Source organism: Alosa sapidissima, chromosome 1, assembly GCF_018492685.1.
Source record: "Alosa sapidissima isolate fAloSap1 chromosome 1, fAloSap1.pri, whole genome shotgun sequence".
NCBI lineage: Eukaryota > Metazoa > Chordata > Actinopteri > Clupeiformes > Clupeidae > Alosa > Alosa sapidissima.
This window is the reverse complement of record NC_055957.1, coordinates 8,005,264-8,028,384: the sequence shown is the minus strand read 5'-3', so window position 1 is coordinate 8,028,384 and position 23,121 is coordinate 8,005,264. Positions and strand designations below refer to the sequence as shown.

The 23,121-nt window shown below is 42.5% G+C and overlaps 1 protein-coding gene across 6 annotated transcripts in view; it reads right to left on the bottom strand.

The window, feature by feature from the left end:
- The window catches only part of si:dkey-27h10.2, a 36,603-nt gene that overhangs the window by 5,554 nt on the left and 7,928 nt on the right, over positions 1 to 23,121 (bottom strand). For 2 of the 6 annotated variants that reach the window (XM_042082442.1, XM_042082355.1), the window contains 9 exons: positions 6,873 to 6,987; positions 5,654 to 5,929; positions 4,612 to 4,647; positions 4,428 to 4,469; positions 4,078 to 4,157; positions 3,768 to 3,864; positions 3,371 to 3,466; positions 1,611 to 1,817; positions 1,068 to 1,149 (listed from right to left, as the gene is read on the bottom strand). In XM_042082442.1, the coding sequence (XP_041938376.1) occupies positions 1,097 to 1,149; positions 1,611 to 1,817; positions 3,371 to 3,466; positions 3,768 to 3,864; positions 4,078 to 4,157; positions 4,428 to 4,469; positions 4,612 to 4,647; positions 5,654 to 5,929; positions 6,873 to 6,987 (1,002 nt within the window). In that variant the 3' untranslated portion in view covers positions 1,068 to 1,096. Of the gene's footprint in view, positions 1 to 1,067; positions 1,150 to 1,610; positions 1,818 to 3,370; positions 3,467 to 3,767; positions 3,865 to 4,077; positions 4,158 to 4,427; positions 4,470 to 4,611; positions 4,648 to 5,653; positions 5,930 to 6,872; positions 6,988 to 21,790; positions 22,093 to 22,617; positions 22,702 to 23,121 lie in introns of all 6 variants that reach the window. The other 4 variants (XM_042082579.1, XM_042082507.1, XM_042082667.1 and 1 more) reach the window with 3 other exon arrangements.

Below are 23,121 nucleotides of genomic sequence, written 5' to 3'. Positions count from 1 at the left end.
AGCCTCTACTATGAGACGTTTTATGCTGCTTTCTGTCTGCTCCACATTCTGCCAGCACTGTGAAAGGAAAGTATGCAAGCAGAAGCCATAGGTCATCCCTGCGGGGGGGTACAGAGGGGTGGTACCACAGACAGAACTATTTAAATGACAGATTTGTCTTTTTGAGGATCTTTCTGAGTGAAATGTGCACCTGTGCCTGGGGTGTTAGGGTGTCTGGTGCTAAAGATGGAACACCTTTTCTCACACAGCTCAGAGAGAGCTGAGATCTGACACATGCGCATGCTTAGATGAGAGAAGAGCCAAGCAGTCTCTCATGGGGGACATGTCTCATCGCTGTGTCCACTTCTACTGTCCTGCTAGCATCTTTTTAATTGCGCTCTATTTGTACACACAGACATTTGTCAGCTAACGCATAGCTGTGGATCAGAGCTTTTCAGCGGCCCCTAGGGGCATCCAGAATTCCTCATGCGGGGGGTCAGGGGCCCATCCGCACTGCTCAAAGGCTCCCAGGTGTGAGCCGAAGGTACTGGGCAGGCAACAGTGAATGAGAGGACCCCAAGACGAGGTACCTCCCTCAAGTGCCTGATGACAGGAGGAGAGGCCCCAGTCTTGAAAGCTCTATGAGTGGTGACAAGAGGAAATGATTCTATTTTATTTTCCCTCTTTTTCCTCGATGTGCACTAGCTTATTTTCCACTCCTTTACCATAAAATAACTCATTTCCCCATCCCTCTTTCTTTTCTGGTGGTAAATAAAAGATGAGTTTAGTAGTCTGACCTTGCAGTTCTATTTTCACACCACAAAACTATGCTTCAGTGAAAATCCATAGCTACTGTGTGGGATAGGAGATAATGTTGAATCTCCTGCAGGGAGACTGATGTGGCCAAGTGCCATGTATACTGTCTGACCACATGTTAATATGCAGTAATATCAGAGGATGTGCTGTTATGGCCACCTATTTATACAAACATAAGTGAGGAGACGTAACTTGGCACCTTGATGACCTCAGGAGATCTGCTGGGCTGTGAGGATGGTGAAGTGGTTGGGGAAGGGGACGTTTAGACTTACTGTGGTCAGGATCGGGAGGCCAGCGTTTCCTAAAATGGGTCGCTCTGAAGGATCTCATAAACACTGCCCTTAAAACCTCTCCCTACAGCACAGCAAGAGGGTTGGAAAGAGAAAAGGAGATTGGCAAAGAGAAGTAGACAGAGTATACCACATTTATATTGTACTGAATACAAGTGTGGACTAGTTCTGTAGCAGATTTCAGTTACACACGAGGTATTCATTTAGCTCAGACTAAAACACCAGAAAGGCATGAATTATACAAGTATGAGAGTTTTCCTTTGGCATCAACCCATGACCGGTACAGAGTTAACGCCACGCAACAGAGCCACGGGAGCTGGACTCTAACTGTTTTACAACACAGATACATAAGTGGCTGTAGTCCATGTTCCCCTGGTCCATGACCATGTTTCTAATGAATACAGTATGCGCACGCAGAGGACAGAAAGTATTTGCTGAGGATTTAGGCTACTAAAAAATCCACCATACTACTTTACTATTACTTTAAGAATAATCTGAAGACATTAGGGGGTAAACGGCACTGACCATTAGCTCTAGTGCAGTAGTTGTTGCTGTTGTTGTCATTGAGCTGGTCCTCCAGAGACTCTACAGAGGTTTTGGTGGAGACGGTGGGCTCTCCGTCAGTAAGATCCACCACCTCCATCTTCTCAGGCTTCTGATCAACGGTCAGTGGCTCCTGGGAGCCGGAGACTTTGGCCTCAGTGACCTTCTCCTCTCCTGCCACAGGCTCCCCTGGAGAGAAAAAAAAACCATGATGGCCATTTAACTACACATTTAACTAACTACCGACCCAAAAATTTAAACATATTGTTTAGAAGCATAGTGTGGTACCACTGTCTTCTAGTTGTGTCAGTCTTGTTCTGCTTTTACTGGTAGGTGTTGTCATTAGTCGCATGATTAAACCCCAGAAGATTTCCGACAGCTGCATTCCTCCCACAATCTAGTTTTGGCCGAGTAAAAGTTAACTGCTTTCTCTTTCATGGCCCCTTTCTCACATTCACACACTCCCAGAGGCAGACAAGTGAGATTAGTGGTTATGGGCCTGACACACCTGGAGCTTGTGGGAAACCTGTGCTTTCCCCATGGCCTTAGGGTGGCCACAGACATGTTACGAGCAGAGGAGGTGAGGAGAGCAAGGGGGCCCCTCCAGACGCACTGACCCCCTCGGCCTCTGCTGTGTCTGAGCTATGTGTTTGAACACACCAGCACAGCAGCGTGCACATGAGTCTGTGCAGCGTGCACATGAGTCTACACCCCACTCCACACTCATTACATAGATGGGAACGCCACAGATGCCTGGGATCTCTAATTAGTGCTAATGTATAGTTAGCTAGCAGGCACTGGTGTTTAGACATGGCTGATGCATGTATGTAATAGCAGGGAAGAGGAAAGGCTCTCCTGGTGACCCTGCCTCAGCCTCAGGAAGTGTTGTGATGGGCATATACAAATGGTATGGACACAATGTCTTCAAATGACACAAATGTCTTCACACTGTATAATAGACTTAGTCTATGATGTTAAGTTTGAGTTCTAGATACTGTATGCTTTGGCAACACTTTCTTCACGAATTTGACTTAACAAGCTTAATATTATATTGGGACTCATAGCGCCTGTCCTGCCTCCTCCCTGACGCTGAGGCCATCCAGTGGTCATCAACTGTACTGCATGCACAGGGGCCCGTGTTCAGCTCTTGAGCTGTGTTGTGCTGCTGAGTGTACTAGTGTGAAGCTGGTGTTTTTTTTTAAAGCCTCATACATCCAGTCTATTTTGAGAGTGATAGTTTCCTTTTACACCGCAACTGATGAAACATGCATTGCGATTGACAGATAAAGTATGACAGTATTGACAGGAAGTACGCATCAACTATTCCCATGAAAAATGGAAGGAAATTAGAAGATACATTTTTTTTTTAATCTGCTTCCATCTTGGCTGTTGAGCTGTGTGCACCATGTATGGTAGAGGACCAAGTATCTGTCCAAATCTACATAATATCACAACTTCCTGCAAGAGTTTATGAGATGAAATATGAAAAATATGGAATATTTTTGATAAGAATACATGACAATGTTCATGTATTCATGTATTTCTTCCCTATTTTTTAAATCCATTTATTGCATTTATGATAGGATGACACGTAGTGATGCAACACTGTACACGTACACAACAAATCGGAGAACTTCTTAGGATACTGAAATGGACATGGTGGAAAACACATAAATGCTTTTTTTTAGTCATTTGGAGTTGTTCCTTAAAAAGGTGCTGGAGAGTGCTGGAGAGAGTCCTACCCTTCGCAGGTTCTGGTTCCCCTGTAGGCTCAGGAGCCAAGCCCGCAGCTTCTGGAGAGGCCGCACCTGCTTCTTGGGCAGTGAAGGTCCCCATCTCTACAGGTAAATGCAGAGAAACACATCAATTCATTACAGGATGGCAAAAGTCCCATGAAGCCAAAAACAAAAGCCTCTTCAATTATGCTTAGAAATGAAATGTAGAATGTAGATGTACTAGCTGAAGTGATCTATCTTAATGGCATAATGATGGCTGAAGAATTTACAGGTACCACAAATGCAGTGTTAAATAGTTAAACAGGAGTGACACAGGCCATACATAAGAGATGTCATGCAAAAAAATATACATCACACAAATGACTGAAGTTAACCATTTCATATAGACTGACACAACGAGCACCTTTCTCAGGCGTAGTATCAAACACTGCATCAGCCTCCACTGTGCTGAGCGGGATCACAGCGTCCTCATGCTTATTGCGCAGGTCAATAGAGTATCTCTGATGGTCAAAGACACAACATCAGCACAATAACAGTCACTGCGGCTGGACAATCATACAGTTAAAAGTTCCAGAAAGAATAATACCATTGAGCTACAGTCAGGTATGCACCGGTAACATTCTGTTAAATGCTCTCTGAGATTTTCTGGAGGTTAAGGAGTTATTCATTTGTATTCATTCTGTATATTCTAAACAAAAAGTATTGGACCTTACCCTTTTTTTGTTCTGTTTGAAGCAACAATATACCACAAGGAGGATTGCAGCTATAATGATGATTATCAAAATTATATATCCTATGGGGGAAATCCTCTTAGTTAATCAGTTTTAAATTGTACTATGCAATAAAACAATTGACACATCTCTCACTTGTTGTGTTAACCCTTTACTTTAGGGTAGTGTCAGGGTTAGAGTTGCACGTCATGATGCATTTGATGTGTACATACTTCATGGCTACTGGCATTAGCATACATAAATGAACATGTTTAGCTAATGCTTAGGAAAAGCAGCCTACTGGTGGTATCAGTGTTTGGGTGTCACATGATTTACTGCTTTGAATCATTTACCTGCTTTGTTACCTTCTTGATATGGCTGGCTCGCAGTTGCCACTGCAAAGTAAATAAGTTGTATGATATCATATTACTCTGGTGTTGAGTACTGGCTACCAGGCATGTTGTTACAGTGATAGATTCCTCTACTTCAAAGTGTCTGTGGTGCATACAGTACAACTATGACTACAAAGTGCTGTACCTGCTCTTGTGGTCGCTGAGTGAGTGTCCTTGGTCACTTAAATTGGGATACAAGAAAAACACAAATTAAACCAACTACATACATTATTTTAAATCACATATTAATAGAAACTATTAGTATGAAATTTGTAGGGATGTACCGATACACTGAACTCATGATTCGGTATACGATTCACAATTTTAAATTCATGATCTGATTTTCTCACAATTTTTTTGACAGAACAAGCTGACAAATTATGATGGAAAAATCTTCCTTTATTCATATAAACTGAGAGGAACAGAAGGCCTGAGCGGTCACCTTGTCCCAGTTAATGCACACTCTGTTTCATCACCCTGATGACGTTAAACTTTAATAGAAAACTTTTATTGTATTGGAACATTTAATGGATGCACTTGCTAGCAAACCCAAAAGGTTATATAGGTGACCAAGAAGATGCCTGTATAATTTGAAATTAGTAGTAAAAGTCAGGTGGCGCAACCGGATCGTCAGGTGGTGCAACCTGGTAAAATATTAATTTACACAAAGAAATAGTGGATTAAAGTGAAGAAATGGTTGAAAAATGTGTTGTACCTAATTTTTCTATTAAACAATATACTTTTTAAATTTGTAAAGTATTTATTCACATTTTAAATGTAAAGTGGGAAAACCAAAATACCTACCCTTTACAATAAAGTATTCATAAGTTACTTTTAATACCAAGGTCAACTACAAAATAATGTGTTAAGCACTCGTACTTACCAAAAAAATAAAAAATAAACAAGTGTGTTTTTTTTAGAAACTTTTGGTTGCGCCACCTGACATTTTCTGGGTGGTGAAATTGCAAATACAGTCTAGAAATTAATTAAATCCCCTGTAAATGTTGCACAGCCATTAAGACTTGTCTTCCAGTCTTCCAACTTCAAAAACATGCATTCTGTTCATTCTTTAAAGATTATTTTGAAAACACGTTATTTGTCAATGACCCGTACACACTTTACATTGTACTGCATGTTATGTGATATTGTACAGTATCAGTGCTTCAGATCTGTCTCTAGGGACTGACCTCTTGTGGGTGTAGCTGTCTTGTCAACCTCTCTGGTGGTATTGCCCCGATCAGTGTCAGTGGTGGTGTTGCTCGGAGGTGTGGTGGCTGGCACGCTAGTCACAGAGCTAGTGAGAGTGCTGCTGTTTTCTGTATGGTTTCCTGACGGCAGTGGGGTTGTGGTGATCCCAGGCACTGCACCAGACGCACTGGTGGTGCTGTTGAAGGTGTTGTTAACACTGTCTGCAGTCGAATTGCCCAGTGAAAGGGTTTCACATTCTATGTTGACCAGCACACCTGTCATGCATAGGAGTGGCATAAGCAGGAAACATTGCTTTTAGTATATTATACTGCAAGTCACCCGTCAGGGGCACTGCTAGATAATTTGGGCCCTATGACGGACAATAAATCTGGACCCCCCTTGTCAGTACTGGGCTCTTAGAATGATCCTTACCCCCCCACCCACCCCCACCCCCACCCCACCCCACCCCACCTCTAGCAGCACCCCTGTCACCAGTACTGGTAATTAATGGCCATTAATACAAAATAATGTATGCTGCTGTATATACAGTAGGTTGTTAGTAACTGATGTTTCTTAGTTCTTTTCCAATTTAATAATGCAATGAATATCATCAAAGACTGCACCTTAAGGGCAAACTGTGAATATTGTTTACCTATACCAATAACAATGTCTATGAATGATCTGCTATCATAACCAATGCACACACTAGAGCTGCATACAGAACATCCCCTCAATCGCTACATAGTGCAGTATGTAACCAATTGACAAATTATATGGTAGTTATTCTCTAATATAGTTAGGATGATAAGCACTATTAGAAAAGAAAATATATAAAAAAAGATAATTCATTAGACACAGGGGATTAGACCTGCAACAGGAAATGTAACATGATGGTGACAAGTGAAAAAAAACCACAATGATCTGTGAATCCAGGCTAAGTTGCAGTACAGTTCACATTATGCAGTTTAGATTCACACTGATGCAAATTTAGATACTACAACTGTAGTAGCACATTCTACAACTAATCCTAAATCTTATAATAAATATTCTTATTTTGAAATTTAATTAGTCAGTCAGTTTACAATTTAAATTCATAGAGTTGAAAGCTTTCTCATGTCAACACTTTAAGCACACCACATGAACACATGTATGCATGCACACCCTCACACATCAGGCGTCAGAGTGTGCTTCAGGAGTGTCAATAGTGCAGTCACATACCCAGCAGAAGCAGCCACAAGCATTGGGCCCATAGTCTCTCCATGCTTTTCATCTGGGGTGTAAAGAGAATGTTATAGCTCAGGGACAAACTGAGAACCGAACTGCCTTTTATCTTCTGAAGGACGACAAAACCGCAAAAAAAGAGGATGTTAAGAGACACGTTGTTCAAGACAGGAAATTACACACATTGCCTCATTGCAAAGCAATTTTACTAGGCTAAAATGGGCACAATGTGCTCTACAAAATGGTCAGCTGTTTTAAGTCAGACAAACAGTATGTTGTATAATGTATTTAGGTTAAATAATTGATTGTCAATGATATTGGATTAGGGTATCTGTCATTCAGTATTCACATAGAAGTGCATATTTGGTGGGCATTACATTTGGTAAAAATGTTCTGTATTCTTTATGGGTTAAGTTTCTTGCACAAGTTTCTTGAAAAGGAATAATTTAAAGGGGCCTTATTATGCTTTTTCCTTCTCCTGTAGTGTGCTTGCTATATAGTTTTTTTGTGGAAGTGGTCTGCAAAGTTATGAATCCACAGGAATAATCTAATCACAAAAATACAATAAACCTCTGAAGTTCGCCTACAAAAAACTGCCATCACTACCAACATTATTGTTTCAATACCAAGTGAAGAATCTCGATTTCGATATCTTTGCGATTTTTTTAAAATTTGATTTGGTTTGGGGGCCCCCACCACCTTGACGCCATCAGTAATATTAAATATTGTGTGATCATTCACATCAGTGGCAATCATAGAATTTGATTGACCCTCCACACACACACAAACACACACACACACACACACACACACACAGAAAGTGATGGTTGTCATAGGTTTCTATTTCATATTTTGGAATTCATATGAACTTTATATACTGTATATTGTTAATTATTTAGCATTATATGATCTGCATAATGACTAATAGCTAAACATATATTTGGTAATTTGAATACATCATATTGATTTTTAATTATTAGTCTACACTTGTCTTCAATATCATCACATTTGTGGTGTGCAAGTCTAATTGTGTGCCTGTTACTTTAAGGAGAACGTAAACGCAATTAGCTTTCAGACTCACGGTTTTAGGCTAGTGGAAAATATTTTCACATAGTGCAAGGATCAGTCAAAGAAAATCTTTCTTGAATGAGATCATAAAAGGAGAGAAGTTAGTGTTTCGCAATGTTCATTTCTACGAGTATGGAAATGCACCATAGTTTATCTTATTTCTTTGCACTGTACAGGCTACATTCACAAATACATTAGCCTACATAAACAGAATATAGGAACAGGAAAATGTCTCGGATCCATTGTTTATTGCGACTGCAAGATTGGTAGCCCAATTAACAGTCAGTGATGGTGACTTCTATTCTGTGTTACTGTATAAGCGACTGTCTGTGCGGCACACCCTTAGTCAACATGACTCCTAACCTTGGTTGAAAGATTACAGAAGCTAGGTTAACTGTAACAATATCCTGGGTAATATCCTAACAGGTAATGCTATTTTTCTTAGTAAAATCCGCATTTGAAAGCCTTGTCACCAGTTGCCACAGTCTGTAGTTGCCGGTGGTCAGCGCATTCGCGAGTGCAGGAGAGCACGCAAACTCTTACGGCTTCTACACACAGTTGCGTTCCGTCAACGCATGCCAGTGGGTGTTCCCGACGGTAGCTATGCAAATGACTTGAAGTATAACCGTAATTTGATTGGTTGGTGCCGTCCGTCGATTGGCTTGATTGGCCGGTGCCGTCTGTCGGTGCAGCAACAGCTGAACTTCTCAACGTGAGCGACGGGAGAAACGTGATGCAACGGACCCACAATTCAGTTCGGCAACGGATGACGTGAAAAGTCACATGTAAAGTGAATGGAATGCGTCTCCAGCACTGCAACGCACGCAACTGTATGTAGAAGCCGTCATGCTGCCAAGTGCGTGACTGTTTGTAACTGTTTGCTTTATGTTTTTTTTGGATTTTGCTGATATCATTCATATTAATCATTGATATAAATTGCAATAGTCAGAGAAATAAAAATTTTACGAGGAAGCCGCCGCGGACCGTATAGCCAGTGCCATGACGAGACTCTATAATGTATACTACAGAGCACAATGTTAAGCAGCGCCTCCGTAGCACTATTGAGATGTCGTTGCTCTGCCGAGCACATGAGGAATTATGCCAGTGGCATCCCCGGTTCGAATCCAGCTCGAAGCTTCGGCTGCCTGTGTCACTCGTCATCTCCCTTTATTAGGCTGACGCTCGCTCAGCGCACATTCCCGAGTTACCGCGACCCGCGAACTCTGACGGTACAGATCCACTATAGCACTTCACTTCAATTTGTCGTGTCGCATTCCACTCTAGTCCTATGGGTGACGTCAAGTGACTTTAACGCGCCTGCAAAGCATTCTGGGAAGGCAGCGCTGTTTGAAATAATGTCGCACGTCAAAAAGCTGGCCGATGCCCATCTTTATGTAAATGAATCCGTTGAACGCGAGGCGGCTATCCAATGAAAGCACGAGGTTGTAGGTCCTTTGTTCTACCACAACAGTGCCTGTGAAACTTTGGTTCCGCTTACAAGACAAATAACGTTTTAACGATCTCTTCCACGACCACCTAGTAGTCCATAAAACAAACAAAACTAGGATTTGGATGAATATATTGACTGTTGGTGTTTCTGGTGAGGATTTGAGATTGCATTGAGTAGTTTAAATAAAACAAGATTTCGAAATGGCTTGCATAGTTTGTTTAGGCTATTACTGTGTTGTATATTGTTAAGTACATGCCTAAAATTGTGGTCAATTTGTGGAAAAACACATAAGATACGTTAAAACGAACTGAATATGAGCTGCTAACTGACATTTTAAACTAAACGCCCATACACGACTGAACGAGGGGAGGCAGCGCGACCCCATGCGTATGTCGTGTCGTGCAAGTGGATCGGTACCGTGAGCCAGCCCGCCACGTGTGCTATTCTTTGTAACTGTTTGTTTTCTGTTTTTTGTGCTTTTTACTGACATCATTCACATTAATCATTGATATAAATGACGATGATCAGAGAAATAAAGTCCATTTTATGAAGAGGAGAACGGCGGACCTCGTCTCAGACCTGCACACAATAACCAGCGCTATACAAAGACTCTAATGTATGCAGAGCGTGCTGTTAAGCAGCGCCTCTGTTAACTATGTGCTCTCAACTTGTATGTTTTGTTTTGTTTATTGAGTTTTATTTGACTTTATCCTGAGTTGATTGCATTGATTGAATACTGACACCTGTGATTGTTAATGTGGGTGTGTACCTGTACTGTGATTGGTGTGTTGAATAAATCACCTTGAGTGAGCGCAGCTGTTGCTGTGTGTTGGAAGTCAGTCATGTCGTTGCGTCTACTCTGTTAACAGGTTATGGGCCCAGAGTGAGCCTAAGTCAAGATAACACCGCGTTATTTGTTTAATAGTGTGCTGAAGTAGCACCATGAGTAACGCTAGAAGATCATCCGAACATAGCGGTCGCGGCTTTTGTTTGACGGGGATGAAAAGAATTATGAACTCTGGGATATTACGTTTTTGGGGCACCTCCCCCCTGCCCCTGAAGTTCCTTGTGATTTATCGTCATGATTTTAGGCACACCCTACTGGCTGTGAGTGGTAGGCTGTTACCTGCCATTTTCTATGTTTGATCCCTAATCAGGTGATCCAATTAGCCAGGATGCGCACATTCTGGACCTGGTCTGCAGAGCATTTTCTGGGTTTTCCTGCTGGTTGCTACAACCTCGTCGTCTCCAGTTTTTCAACGCTTTTGAGCATTGTTGCCGGTTTTCGAGCCTGCTTTTTGCCCTTTTTAGGGAACGTGAATAAATACCCCTTTTTGAGCCTTAACCCAGTTTATCTCCAATTTATGTTGCGGTTTTCCTGTGGGGAACCGTAACAAGCCCGAGGGTGTGGAGACGGAAGACAAAGCGGCCTCAAATGAGGCCTATGCAGAATTTATTCAATTGGAGAGAAAAAAAGTGCTAGTCGCCCGTGTCCTGGTGGAAACTCACCCTTTTAGGAGTGTGCCTCTCTGAAGTTTTGAAATTATGTTTGAAATAAATGTCTTACAACAAAAACGCTGGGTAAGACTTGTATTTTATAAGTTAGCGAAAACGAGTTGATTAGTAGGCTTTGTTGAGTTTGTTATTAATAAACATAACAGCTAATGTCGGGATGAGCAGGAGACTAGGCTACCATAAATCGTCAAATTATGCCCGGGATTGATTCTATTTATAGCTGGACAAATAAAGGCCGGTCCCCAAATACAAGACGGGGTAGCTTAATAATTGCTGTGGGCTATCAGTCCACCAGCAAGACATTGTTTCGATTTAATTCAATGAAATAAGACTTCTTCTTAATATTTTATCATATTGTTGGTTGGATTAATACTGTTGGTAAAGAAAGAAAAGTCGTTTTCCTACACCATGGGTTTCCAACACTCGCTCTCAAGTTCATTCACTTGCCGCCCCCTTCGAGATATGCTGAAGCATAAGCCCTATACTATTTAAACACAGTTGTTGCCGCGACTCAAGGCATTCCAGCCTACGAATTTAATAAAAAGTAAATCATGCATAATTAAACAATAACTCAACGTAGGCTACTTGGCTATGCAAAAAGGTTTCCATTACAACACAGCCCCTGTTCAATGAACGGCTGCCTTGTCTCGGAATAAACACTTTTTCAATTGCATGAAACATAATAGTCAACCATCAAATACCCCCCAGATTTCAGTGCCCATCAGTCCCAACATTTAGCCATAAAATCAAACAGTCCAAAAGTAAATTAAATCCCAAACCAAACCGAAAATCTTCTGCATTTGATAGCCTACTGGTACTGGTTCACTATTACATTTAATGTGGTTGAAAGAGTGTTGGGATGTTTATTGCGAGACAAGGCAGCCGCTTTCATTTAGGCCTATTCATTGAACGTGCGCTGTGCTATAATGGAAACCTTATTGTGTAGCCAAGTAGCCTAAACTGAGTTGTGTTTTTTAAATTATGCATGATTTATTTTTTTATTACATTCGTAGGCTGGCATTAGGGTTGCCACATTTGATTTGTGAAAATCATATATATATATATATATATATATATATATTATAAATATTAAAATATATATATATTACATATTAAGAAATGCTGCTAATTGTATGCTGTTGAACTTCCAGTATATGGTGCATTGTCACTTTAAGGTCGCTCAGTCTAAGCTTTCTCATAAAACCCTTTCACCAGCTCTTGTAAGATATAAGGCTAATCCTTAAAGTGTAGCCTTGTTTGTTTGTGCCACATTGATACATATATTATACAATACTATGCATAATATTAATTGTTACAAGCAGTTATAAGTTTCATTAAAAGGGGATATCAACAATGACACCTGGAACGTGCCAGTCTATCTCTCTCTCTCTGGTGCGCACTCAAGATGCGTTCCCATTTAATTAGAGTAAGTAACGTTCAAGTTAGGTGCTGCTGCATGATCATCCTTGCATGTGTAGCAGGGCGAGGTTTCGGAGGACAGCACTAAGAGCCAATCACTGTAGCCAGACTACGCCACCCTGGGCCTTGCACCCAGGGAATAAGTTAAGAGAACACATAATTGCACCATTGCACACAGGTTCGTATACATGAGGCAGAGACGTTAATTCCAGTGAAAGCATGACCAAGTTTATTCAACTGAAGCCAGGGAAAAGGAAAGAGGAATAGCTGCAAAAAGGCATGAAAAGACTAGTCGGGGTTCGGAAAGTATAAAAATATTTATTATGTTTTCTTGTTGTACTTTTTTTTTTTTTTTTAAATGATCACAACTAACAGACAGAGGTTCCATAGGGGAGGCACAATGGAGCAGGATGAGCAAGGCAGGGGCTTACCTGGGGCTTACCTGGGGGAGCAGGATGAGCAAGGCAGGGGCTCACCTGGGGGAGCAGGATGAGCAAGGCAGGGGCTTACCTGGGGGAGGCAGACTACTGATAATGTGCCCTAGAGCCCACACACATGCACACACACAGCAAGAAAGATTACTATCAAGAAAGATACTGTAGTAACACCGCAGACCACAGCAAACATTCTGATAATTCACACCAAAATGTGCATCTTTACTGCACCACCACTAGGTGACTGACTACCTCCCGCCAGCGAGAACCCTGCCTGCCTAATTAACAAACAGTTAAAAGTTGTTGCCCCCAGACTCTACGGAATAGACAAACACTGGATAACTAAGATAATAAGGTAAGGTAAAACAAAAGGGTACAAGTACAATGCAGGCAGTTGCTAAGTGCGAGCAAAGCTAAACAGAAACACAACAAAACTAAGACAAGACAAGGCAGCAGCACAACCTACGCTGAGAATAACGTGGATGGAAAGGCTGTGCTACCCATACTCTTCTCTATACCAATTTTCCCAATGACAACAGATGAGGACAGCCTATCCATCCCTCTACAGGGCTGACGGTCGGTAGACCCCAGTGCTCAGACGAGGGACAACCAGTGGAACCTACAGAGCGTCTTCTTCTATTAGGTTTTACGGCAGCTGGCATCCACAATGTTGCATTGCTGCCTCCTGCTGGACTAATGCTCTACAAAATTAAATTCTCCCGTACAACCCAGTATCAGATAAAAACTTAAAGAAGTGGCGCTTTCCCTTTACACTTGTGCCCACATCAAGCACACTTTTTAGGGACACTTCCTTCAGCCCACACCGCACACGGCACCTGAACAAGTCTTGCCTATGTGATTCATACTTCCTGCAAAATAGTCTCCCTCTGCTGGCAAGAACACAGTCCGTCCTGATGTTTTCCTAAAATACAGTGTGCTATTCGGACATGTATGGCCTATTCTCAGTCTTGCAATGATAACATCCTCCTTACGCTTACCACTAGCGCAGGCCGTAACGGAGTCAGAAACACTACCAATAATGGAATAGAGATGTCTGCCCTTTGTGTCTTGATCCCAAAGCTGTTGCCATTTAATAAGAGAATTCTGCCACACAATACTCTTTCCTTCAGACTTACACAGTGTCAGAGGAACATCTATGGCTTCTTTTCGAGTCGCCTCCTTGGCCAACACATCCACCTTCTCATTCCATCTGATTCGCACATGTGCAGGTACGCATAAAAATGACACCTTCACTCCCTTTTTGCCTACGTTGAGTGCCAATAGCATCTCATAAACAATATCCTGCCGCCCCATTGACATTCCCTTCCCAAGGCTTTTGACTGCAGACACAGAGTCACTGCATATTAACACCTTCCTATCTCCTAGTTGATCCGCCCACTGCACAGCCATCAAGATGGCATATAGCTCAACTGTGAACACATGTAATGAATCAGACGTTCTCTTTGAGCCATGAACCTTCATTTTCGGAACAAAAAAGGCTGCTCCAGTAACCCCTGACTCCTGATCCTTCGACCCATCAGTGAATATTAAAACACAGTCATGGTATCTTTCTTCTATATGACAGTGAAAACTATACACTAACTCCACTTCAGGATCATTTTCCTTAAATTCAAGTAGTGTCAGGTCAATTTCTGGAACAGGTAGCTGCCACACAGGAATCACAAGCCATATTACTGTTGAGCAAAAGGAACAATGTAGAACATTCATTTCTCGCGCCACAGATTCTCCAGTCCACCCAAAACTCGGCAAATCTGCCACCACACTCTCCCAGCTTGGCTCAATAACATTTCTCACAGGATGATCGGGTCGCTGACCCATCAGATTCACCCAATAGTTGGCCTGCAGCTGTCTTCTCCTCACCCCCAGAGGCATTTCCCCAGTAATCACTTGCAAGGCGCACACAGGAGAGGACCGCACAGCTCCAGTACATGTTCTCAATGCAGTAGCCTGAACTACATCCAGCTTGGCCAGCACAGATGCTGCCGCAGAGGCATACACCAAACATCCATAGTCGATCCTCGCCCTGATCAAGTATATATAGATCAATTTCAAAGAGGCCAAATCAGCACCCCACTCTTTCCCAACAAGACACCTCATTAAATTCAGAACAGTCTTACACTTATCTACTACCCTGGAGATATGAATTCTCCACGTAAGTTTAGTGTCAAAAAACACACCCAGGAATTTAAAACAAGACACCTTCCTACCGAGCGTCTTGCTGTACAGCTCCTTAAGTAGTGCATGGTTTGCCTAATTGAATGATTGGGCCCACCCACTCTTTAACAAGGTCTGCCTGCTACACATGTAACACAGAGTTGGTGCATTTTGACATCATAAACATTCTCAAAGAGGGAATAACAGTTAGCAGTAAAGCTATGTATTGGCTAATTTTAGTACCCCCTCTGTCCCTTGGTGCCCTTGTGCATGATGTGTGTGGTGTACAATGTTGAAACATTTCATATAGTTTCTTACCTACATTTGCCCTGATGCACTCATTGACGCAGACACACACACACTCACCTTGGACTCCTTTCCCTGCTGCTGTCCCTTTCTGCTCCTACAGAGCAACTAGGCTAGACAGGCGCGTGTGCAAAGTGGGGTCTGGGTCTGTGGTTGTGCGGCAGTTGCTAGGTAATAATGTAAACTCTATTTTTGCTGCCAATCAACAAAAAGCATGCCTTTTATGTCTGTGTACATAGGCTACACAGGATTTGATGTACGATAAACACAACCAAGAACAAAACTGAATAACTATTTCATTTGAAACTTGCAGAAATTATAATCAGAAGTTAATTTTTACCAAAAACCAATTCGTGACCCGGAAAACAGGCCTGAGATGTGAGGTTTGGGCCTGTAGCAGCATGGCCTGCACTTCATGCGGACTGTGAGAGTGTGACAGAGGGTGAAATAAGACACCGTATGCCAGCACCGCAGTCCCATCGCAGGGGCTGATGCCAATGTGTTTTTCAAATCCACAAAAGCAATCTTGCATTCATCAGTCAATGTCAGTTTGTCAGTGTGACGCTCCAGCTTTACCATGCTGGGTTCATCACTAGCCCTCTTGATGAGTTAGTTTTTGGCTGCTGTTTTGTGTTTGTCTCTCGGCCTGCAGGGGGAGCTCTAGGAGTCTGATGACTTGGCTAATTGGTGGCGTAATTAGGAGCCGCATAAAACCTGGACCTCCCAGTCCACGAGAGACCTCTTGCTTGCCCGCTGGACAGCACACTCCCCACTGACATACCTTTTTGCATTACATTTCATTAAGCTGACATACACTACAGTTTTACTTTGGCTTACATTTACTGACTTCTGTACATAGTTTCTTTAATAAACCTATTTTGCGTTTAATATACTCCGTTGTGGTCTCCCCCTTTTTTGTTGTGGCGGCCTTGAGCCAGGAAGTCATGACAGTTAGTCAGATTTTTGCATGCATTTGCGCAAGCCTGTAACAGCTTGGCTCTCTCTGCGTAATTTAGGATCCAGGCTCTGCAGTAGCCGACCATGCCTACTGGAACAGCTGAGTAAATACTTTCGCTTTCCTGAAGAGACAGAGCTACCGTCTTCCTTTGTTGTATTGGCTCAGGTTGTACAAAAATAGGTCTGTATGCTGGCTTCACTGTTAGGGAGCCATGCTTTTGTAAGAAGTATATGTTTTATGTAGCTGAGTGAAATAAGTGTGGGATGTGATGCACCGGTGCCCAATCATTCTCATTCACACACTCTTTCACCCACAGGCCAATATCACTCCATTCACCCTTTGTCATAGCCAAAGCCACATGCGGATAAGAGTCGGCATGGGCAAACGAATCTTTCAATTCTGGTGGTAACAATGACAATAGAGTCGACTTTTTCTCCTACTTGGTACCAACTTTCTAAATACTCCGGAGGTGGAGTTTCAGTAAAGTTTGCCATTATACAACGCAAATACTCAGGTGTCTCTGTTTCTCCTTGGGTCGGCACTGGTGATTCAAATATGCTATTGGGGAATTTACACTCATAACCTATCCATGTGGGGCATAATTTCTGACAAAATAACATAATGGGGCCCTCTAATCCCACCCCTCCCGCTGTCAATGTGATGGTGAGATTTAACATACATAATAAGTCCCGACCCAACAAATTTTCGGGGGAAACTTTGGAGAGGAGAAATGAATGTTGTAATGTACTACAGTATGTTCATATCTCACCGTTAGCGGCTTAGACATGAATTTCCTGCATGGGGATCAATAAAGTATCTATCTATCTATCTATCGACAAAGTCTCGGATATGCTCCTGCCACATGCACACTTTTGTCACTTTCATACATTGCAAACTTGCTGCTATCCCTTTTTCCCATTGTGCTAATGTCTGCTGCAGTATCAACCAAAAAATAAATGTACAGTTTACAGAAAGAGAGAGTTTGGGCTGTGACATTGGATTTGATGTGAGTTGAGGGTACAGTTCAAAAAGTAAATCTGAAGTGTCATTCTCAGGACCCGGCGACTCCTGAATCAAGTTCTGCTTTTGTTGTGTCTTCTGTTCTCCATTCTACCACCTCTCCGCCCATTATTCTGTGCAATGCTCTGATAAAAGTTCTTGTGAGTGCTGCTGGACGCGAGCGTGGGGAAGAGGGGCTGACGGTGAGTGGGTGGTGGTGGTTGTGGTTGGCTTGCGATCACAGGCCGCTGGGCGGCAGGCGAAGGGGAATAGAGAGGTAACCAGGAATCATCATAATTAGGGGAGGAGCTGTCGGTTGTGTTGCTGCACGTACATTTCGGCTTCATGCTCAGATGCCCTCGGTGCAGCCACTCACTCTCTCTCATCTGCATGGAAATGTCCCTCTCTACTCTGCTTCTCCAGACATCCCAACCTGGAAAAAGTCATTTCAGGGAGGTATCACGAAGCCCCCCCCCCCCCCAAAAAAAAACTTTAGCCTACTTCAATACAGATTAATATGTTCAATAATGTCTAGTCAGTACACCAAATAAGTAAGGCCTATATATAGAAATTGTGAAAATAAAATATGCAGATTTTGGTAGTTCTTTTTATGTACTAGCAATCTAGTAGGCAGGGTTTAGGCCTGAATAATATGCACATGAATTTACACTTGTTAAACTCACCTCAACATGTCTTTTGCAATCATTTAACCAGCATGGGCAATGCTAAAGTCACTGTTGCAAACAGTGCAGCATGCAAGATTAGGGCTATCATTCTTATGAGACAAGGGTAGCCTACACTTTGAAATGGGTCTAACATTTTCATTTTTTTCCTGTTCCTATACACTGAACTGATTAATTAAGTTCGGGAGAAAAGAGATAAAAGCCCGCCCACACTGAAAACTGATTGGTTGATTTAGCGAAACAGGCCAATTAGGATGCTCTCTGTCTTTGATGCGCTCAGACACACACGCACCAACCCTCTCTCTCTCCCGTCATGTGCGCGCTACACACAGATGCACACTTGGTCTCGCATGCACGCTCTTGATCGCTCACTGTAGATTCCGGGAGATTTGGGATGTCTGGTTTCTCTCTCAGTCCATAGTTCTGCTTTTTCTTTCCCTCGCTCTCTTTAAATTGTCGGTTCAATGCTTCTTGTTCCCATTTATCAAACAATTTAGGTTTAAGGTTTAGCTTTCGATTCCATCATATCTCTACATTTACTTAGTCTGTATGTTTAACGTGCCTGTTAGCGGAAACTTTCCCTCAGTCCATCTATTTCATTTACATAAAAGTCTTTCATCCACACATTCATGACCATACTTTTTACACATTGCCCTTAAAGCAACACCAAAGAGTTTTTTGTACCTTAAAATAATGTTTCCAAAATCGTTTCAGTGGTTCATCAACTTGTAACAGGGTGAATGGCACTTCTGCATTCACTTCACGGCCCTCTACCGGCTATAACCGCACTATGTAAGTTTGCCAGATCGGGTAGCGGATTTGTAGTTCGATGGAATGAAACATAAGAAACTACAAATTTCACATGCTTCTGATGTTGCAATACATCATACTCTCATAAAATCATGCAACATATTCTACCTTGTCTGTGGACATCGTTATTTGCAAAGCTGGTGCTGGATAAACAAATAGTGTGCGTGTGACGGTGGAAAAGTGCTTTGGACACGTTTCCCATCTATTCCCCACGCCACTCCACTCTACACAGGCATTTACTGACTATGTAGGAATTGCATTTAGGCCTACCCCTCTAAGGATGGGACCGAAGGCCTTTTTTCTGAACTATAAACACAGCTTTAAATGTGTAATTCAGTCTTATCATACTTAGTTGGATTCTCCACGGCGACTCTTGCTGGCCGTTGTCTGGTCTGCCGAAAAAGAGGTCGAGCGACGTCGGAAAGTGGGTGCCACAGCACTGTTATCTTGCGCCTTCGGCCTTCTCCCAAGTGGACACCTGTGGAGGTGTCACCCCCAGCTTTGGACACAGATACTGCAGACCCAGACCTCGCCAGACTGTTCTCCAGAACGAACGTGGAGGAGACTTCTTGTGGCATCCTGGATCAAGAAGGGGACACACCGGCCACTGTGATCTCAATGTCCTCCACCCATCGTTCCGCTGAGGACTCTCAGGAAAGTGGGGGTGGTGCAATAGAACCACCTCAACAGGGTCACCACTCTCAAAGGCCAAGCCGTCAACAACGGCCCCCAGCCAGGTTTGGAGAGTGGGTGTCTCGCTAAGTTCATTAGACTTATAGACAGTTCAAGAGTCAAGATAATATTTCAGTGTAAAAAAAGGAAACAAAGTTGTAATGACGTAAAATGTTTTGTATTGTTTTTAGCTTTTACAGCTTACTGTTGGATTTACATGTGTTCATACTAAAAAAACTGGGGATCATTGGTTTACCAATGATTTATTTTTACTTTGATAAGGAACTGTGTTTTCTTTTGATCCAATGATCTCAAAGTTGATGTAAAGTCTACACCCATTATGATGCTAGGGTTGGAAACATTTCCCAATGGAGCGTACCCAAACTCTCTTCTTATTACTCTCATTCCAGTGTAATAATCAAGGAAGACCATCTGGGCAGCAGCACAATGATATCATGCAGCACCTGAAAATAGTCCCCATAGGCCAGCTGCAGCAGAGGAACTGATTAGTGACGGGATTATTACGCTTGAATAATAGTAGTATAGTTCCATGTCAAATCCTAGAAGATCACCACGTTTCATTTTCCATTAGTCTTATTACACTTTCTAACTTGGGAAGAGACAAGTTTTAAATAGGAAAATTACCGAAAAAATAAGTCACTTTTAAATGTGATGCTAGCAGACGAGATGCTAATGATGATGCTAATTACAGGTGCAGCCGTGGTCTACTGGTTAGCGCTTCGGACTTGTTACCGGAGGGTTGCCGGTTCGAACCCCGACCAGTAGGCACGGCTGAAGTGCCCTTGAGCAAGGCACCTAACCCCTCACTGCTCCCCGCTCACTGCACTGTTCACACTTATAGATGTACAGTAGCTTCAAGTTGTTCAATATTCATAGTTCATATTGTTCAATTTTCACTTCTTCAAGTTCACGTTTTTCACAAGAGATTGTTACCTTCACTGTTCATACATAACTGGAGCCCCCCCCCCCACGCCGGTCCGTGAAAAAAAAATAGGAATCAAACCGGTCCATGGTACATAAAAGGTTGGGGACCCCTGCTCTAAGCGATGCTGGGTAACGTCACTTCTGTTGACTTTCAAACAAAAGTGAGAGCTAGCTCGCTACTTCCTCCCCCTCCCTCCCGTGCTGCCCCCGTGCAATTGAAACTCTCCTAAACGTGCCTTGTCTGTGATTTGCTGGAACAGTTTGTTATGTTTTTATGGGCTAGGTTTGCCCAGGTTGTTTTTGTTGCCGTTTTTGGAACCTGGGCTGTCCACAGAGATCATGTTTTTTTTACAGTGTATTCAGGACACAGCTTGCGGTTGGTTAGGTGATGTTTGCAGTAAGTGACATAAAATGTTTTAGCCTAAAAAATGTGTGTCATCGCTTAGAGCACCTTTAATACAGTCTAGCAGATTGGAAGTGTATGTCGTGAAAGTGAAACTACGATATTAGAAAGGCAAACAAAAGGAACCTTACGTAAGATTGTGGCCAAAAATGGTACTGCAATCTCTTTCAAATTACTGTAGAGCGGTGTATCCCCTCCCCCTCACCCACATGCCAAAACACTACTGACTTTGTGATTAGTAGATAGGTGGAGGGTGGCACATCAGGCCAAAACACAACATGACATGACAAAACACAACATGAACATCAGTTGAGGGCTGCAACTAAATGACAACTAAATGACAAAATCCTGGCCTGACTACTGTTGTCAGTGATATAAATATTTGAAATGAACATGATTTCTTGATGTCTAGTGACATCAGGGCCATTTTATGATTAATTGAAATACATTTCTTACATATGGCTCCTTTAAGGTTGCTTTTAACATAGTACAATGAAGAAAACCAATGCTCTGAATACTGATTTAGCTCTCTCTAAAAGTTTCTTTAATTGACACATTTAACCGCGATTTGGATTACACCTGCTTTTAACAGGGGCAAGTTTTTCACCGCAAAACATATGTGCGCTGTTTTCATACATATGGCGGAATACCTGTTCGCTGTTAGCACTTCTACCCCTGTGTTTATGCGATACTACCACTTTCCCCTGACCCTCCTATGAATGAATATGCACGACACAGAAAAGCACACATAACCATTCGCAGCTCCTGCGACAGGCAGTCTGCGTTTTTTCCTCAGTGCGGCCTGTTTGTACATACCTCGCAGTGTTTTTACGCGCACATTGTGAATCAAATATGCCTGAAGTGGGCACAAAATCGTTAGTACATCTGGCCCAGAGAATGGGTGAATGAACTTGAGAAAGGTAAAAATCAATTGTTTAACAATGGGAGGTGTGAAAGGAGTGTAATTCCCCAAATGGTGGAGTATAAAGATTGTAAGAGTAACCAAATAAATATTTATTATTATAACCAAATGAAAACGTTTCATATTAAACAATATTACAGCATCAGTCACACTCACTGTGAACAGAGAGTCTGAACTCAACCGTAACTTCTCCCTCCAGCACTGATCTCTCCTCTGTAGAGTCCACTGTCACTCTTCTGTAGGTTCTTCAGCTCCAGAGAGAAGGTCTCCTTATTAAACTCCACTCTGCATTTATGGGTGAATACTGTAACAGTGTCTTTGTGAGGTACATATTTTATTATTTTATCTTGGCTAAAGTACTACTGGATGAAATCTATACTCTCCCTCTCCATCTGCTGGTGTTGCTGGAACTCCAGAGTGACAGATCCTCCAGTTTGGCTGGACACATTTGAAGCTGTCTGCACACAAACATACAGAATACATCTGGAGGGTATTCCATCAAGCAAGCTACAAGCAAATCCTGCCCCCCACCCCAAAAATAGTTTGGGTGTCATGGATCCTATATGACTGTGCTGTGTTGCAGCAGCGATCATAAACATATAGGCCATGCATTCAGTACACCTGCACTACATTAAACACAAATGTAAGGGGAATGGGTGTTTTATAGGCATGAAAAATATGCTGCACATACTGCATAAAAGATGATGTGATAACAAGTTGTTCGTAAAAAGTGAGTTGTTAGTAAATGAGTGTATCCTGTCCCCTAGTTGGGTCTGGCCACAGCACCTCATCAACATTGCAGTTCAAGTTCCCTCACGAGACTCATCCAAATGAGAATACGAAAATTAGACCTATTCTCTAACCTGTGCTGGGTACTACTATTACACCATGCTGAACCCCAACCTGCCTTTGCTAATTTTGTTTCTTTGGATAAAAGTGTCACCTAAATGCCAGTCACTTTACTTTTATTTGTAAATGTTTACCTGAGGAATGACTCCTCCATTGCTGCTAGGGTTTTTGAGTGGATCCAGAGAGGATGTGTCTACATCAAGGGTTTGCAGACAGATCTACAGGCACATGATGACAGGGTTGTGTTGGGTTATTTGGAGGCAGAGATACCCATTAAAGGAGTAATAAGAGTGTCTTCCTGATTACTACATACTGTCAGTATATCTGGGGGTTCACCTCATCATAGGGCATCAGGGGGCTAGCTGCAGCTAGCTGTGTATCCTGCACAGTGCTGTATGTGGAGGCTACTGGCTGTAGGACATCCTGCACAGTGCTGTATGTGGAGGCTACTGGCTGTAGGACATCCTGAACAGTGCTGTATGTTGAGGCTACTGGCTGTAGGACATCCTGAACAGTGCTGTATGTGGAGGCTACTGGGTGTAGGACATCCTGAACAGTGCTGTATGTGGAGGCTACTGGCTGTAGGACATCCTGAACAGTGCTGTATGTGGAGGCTACTGGCTGTAGGACATCCTGAA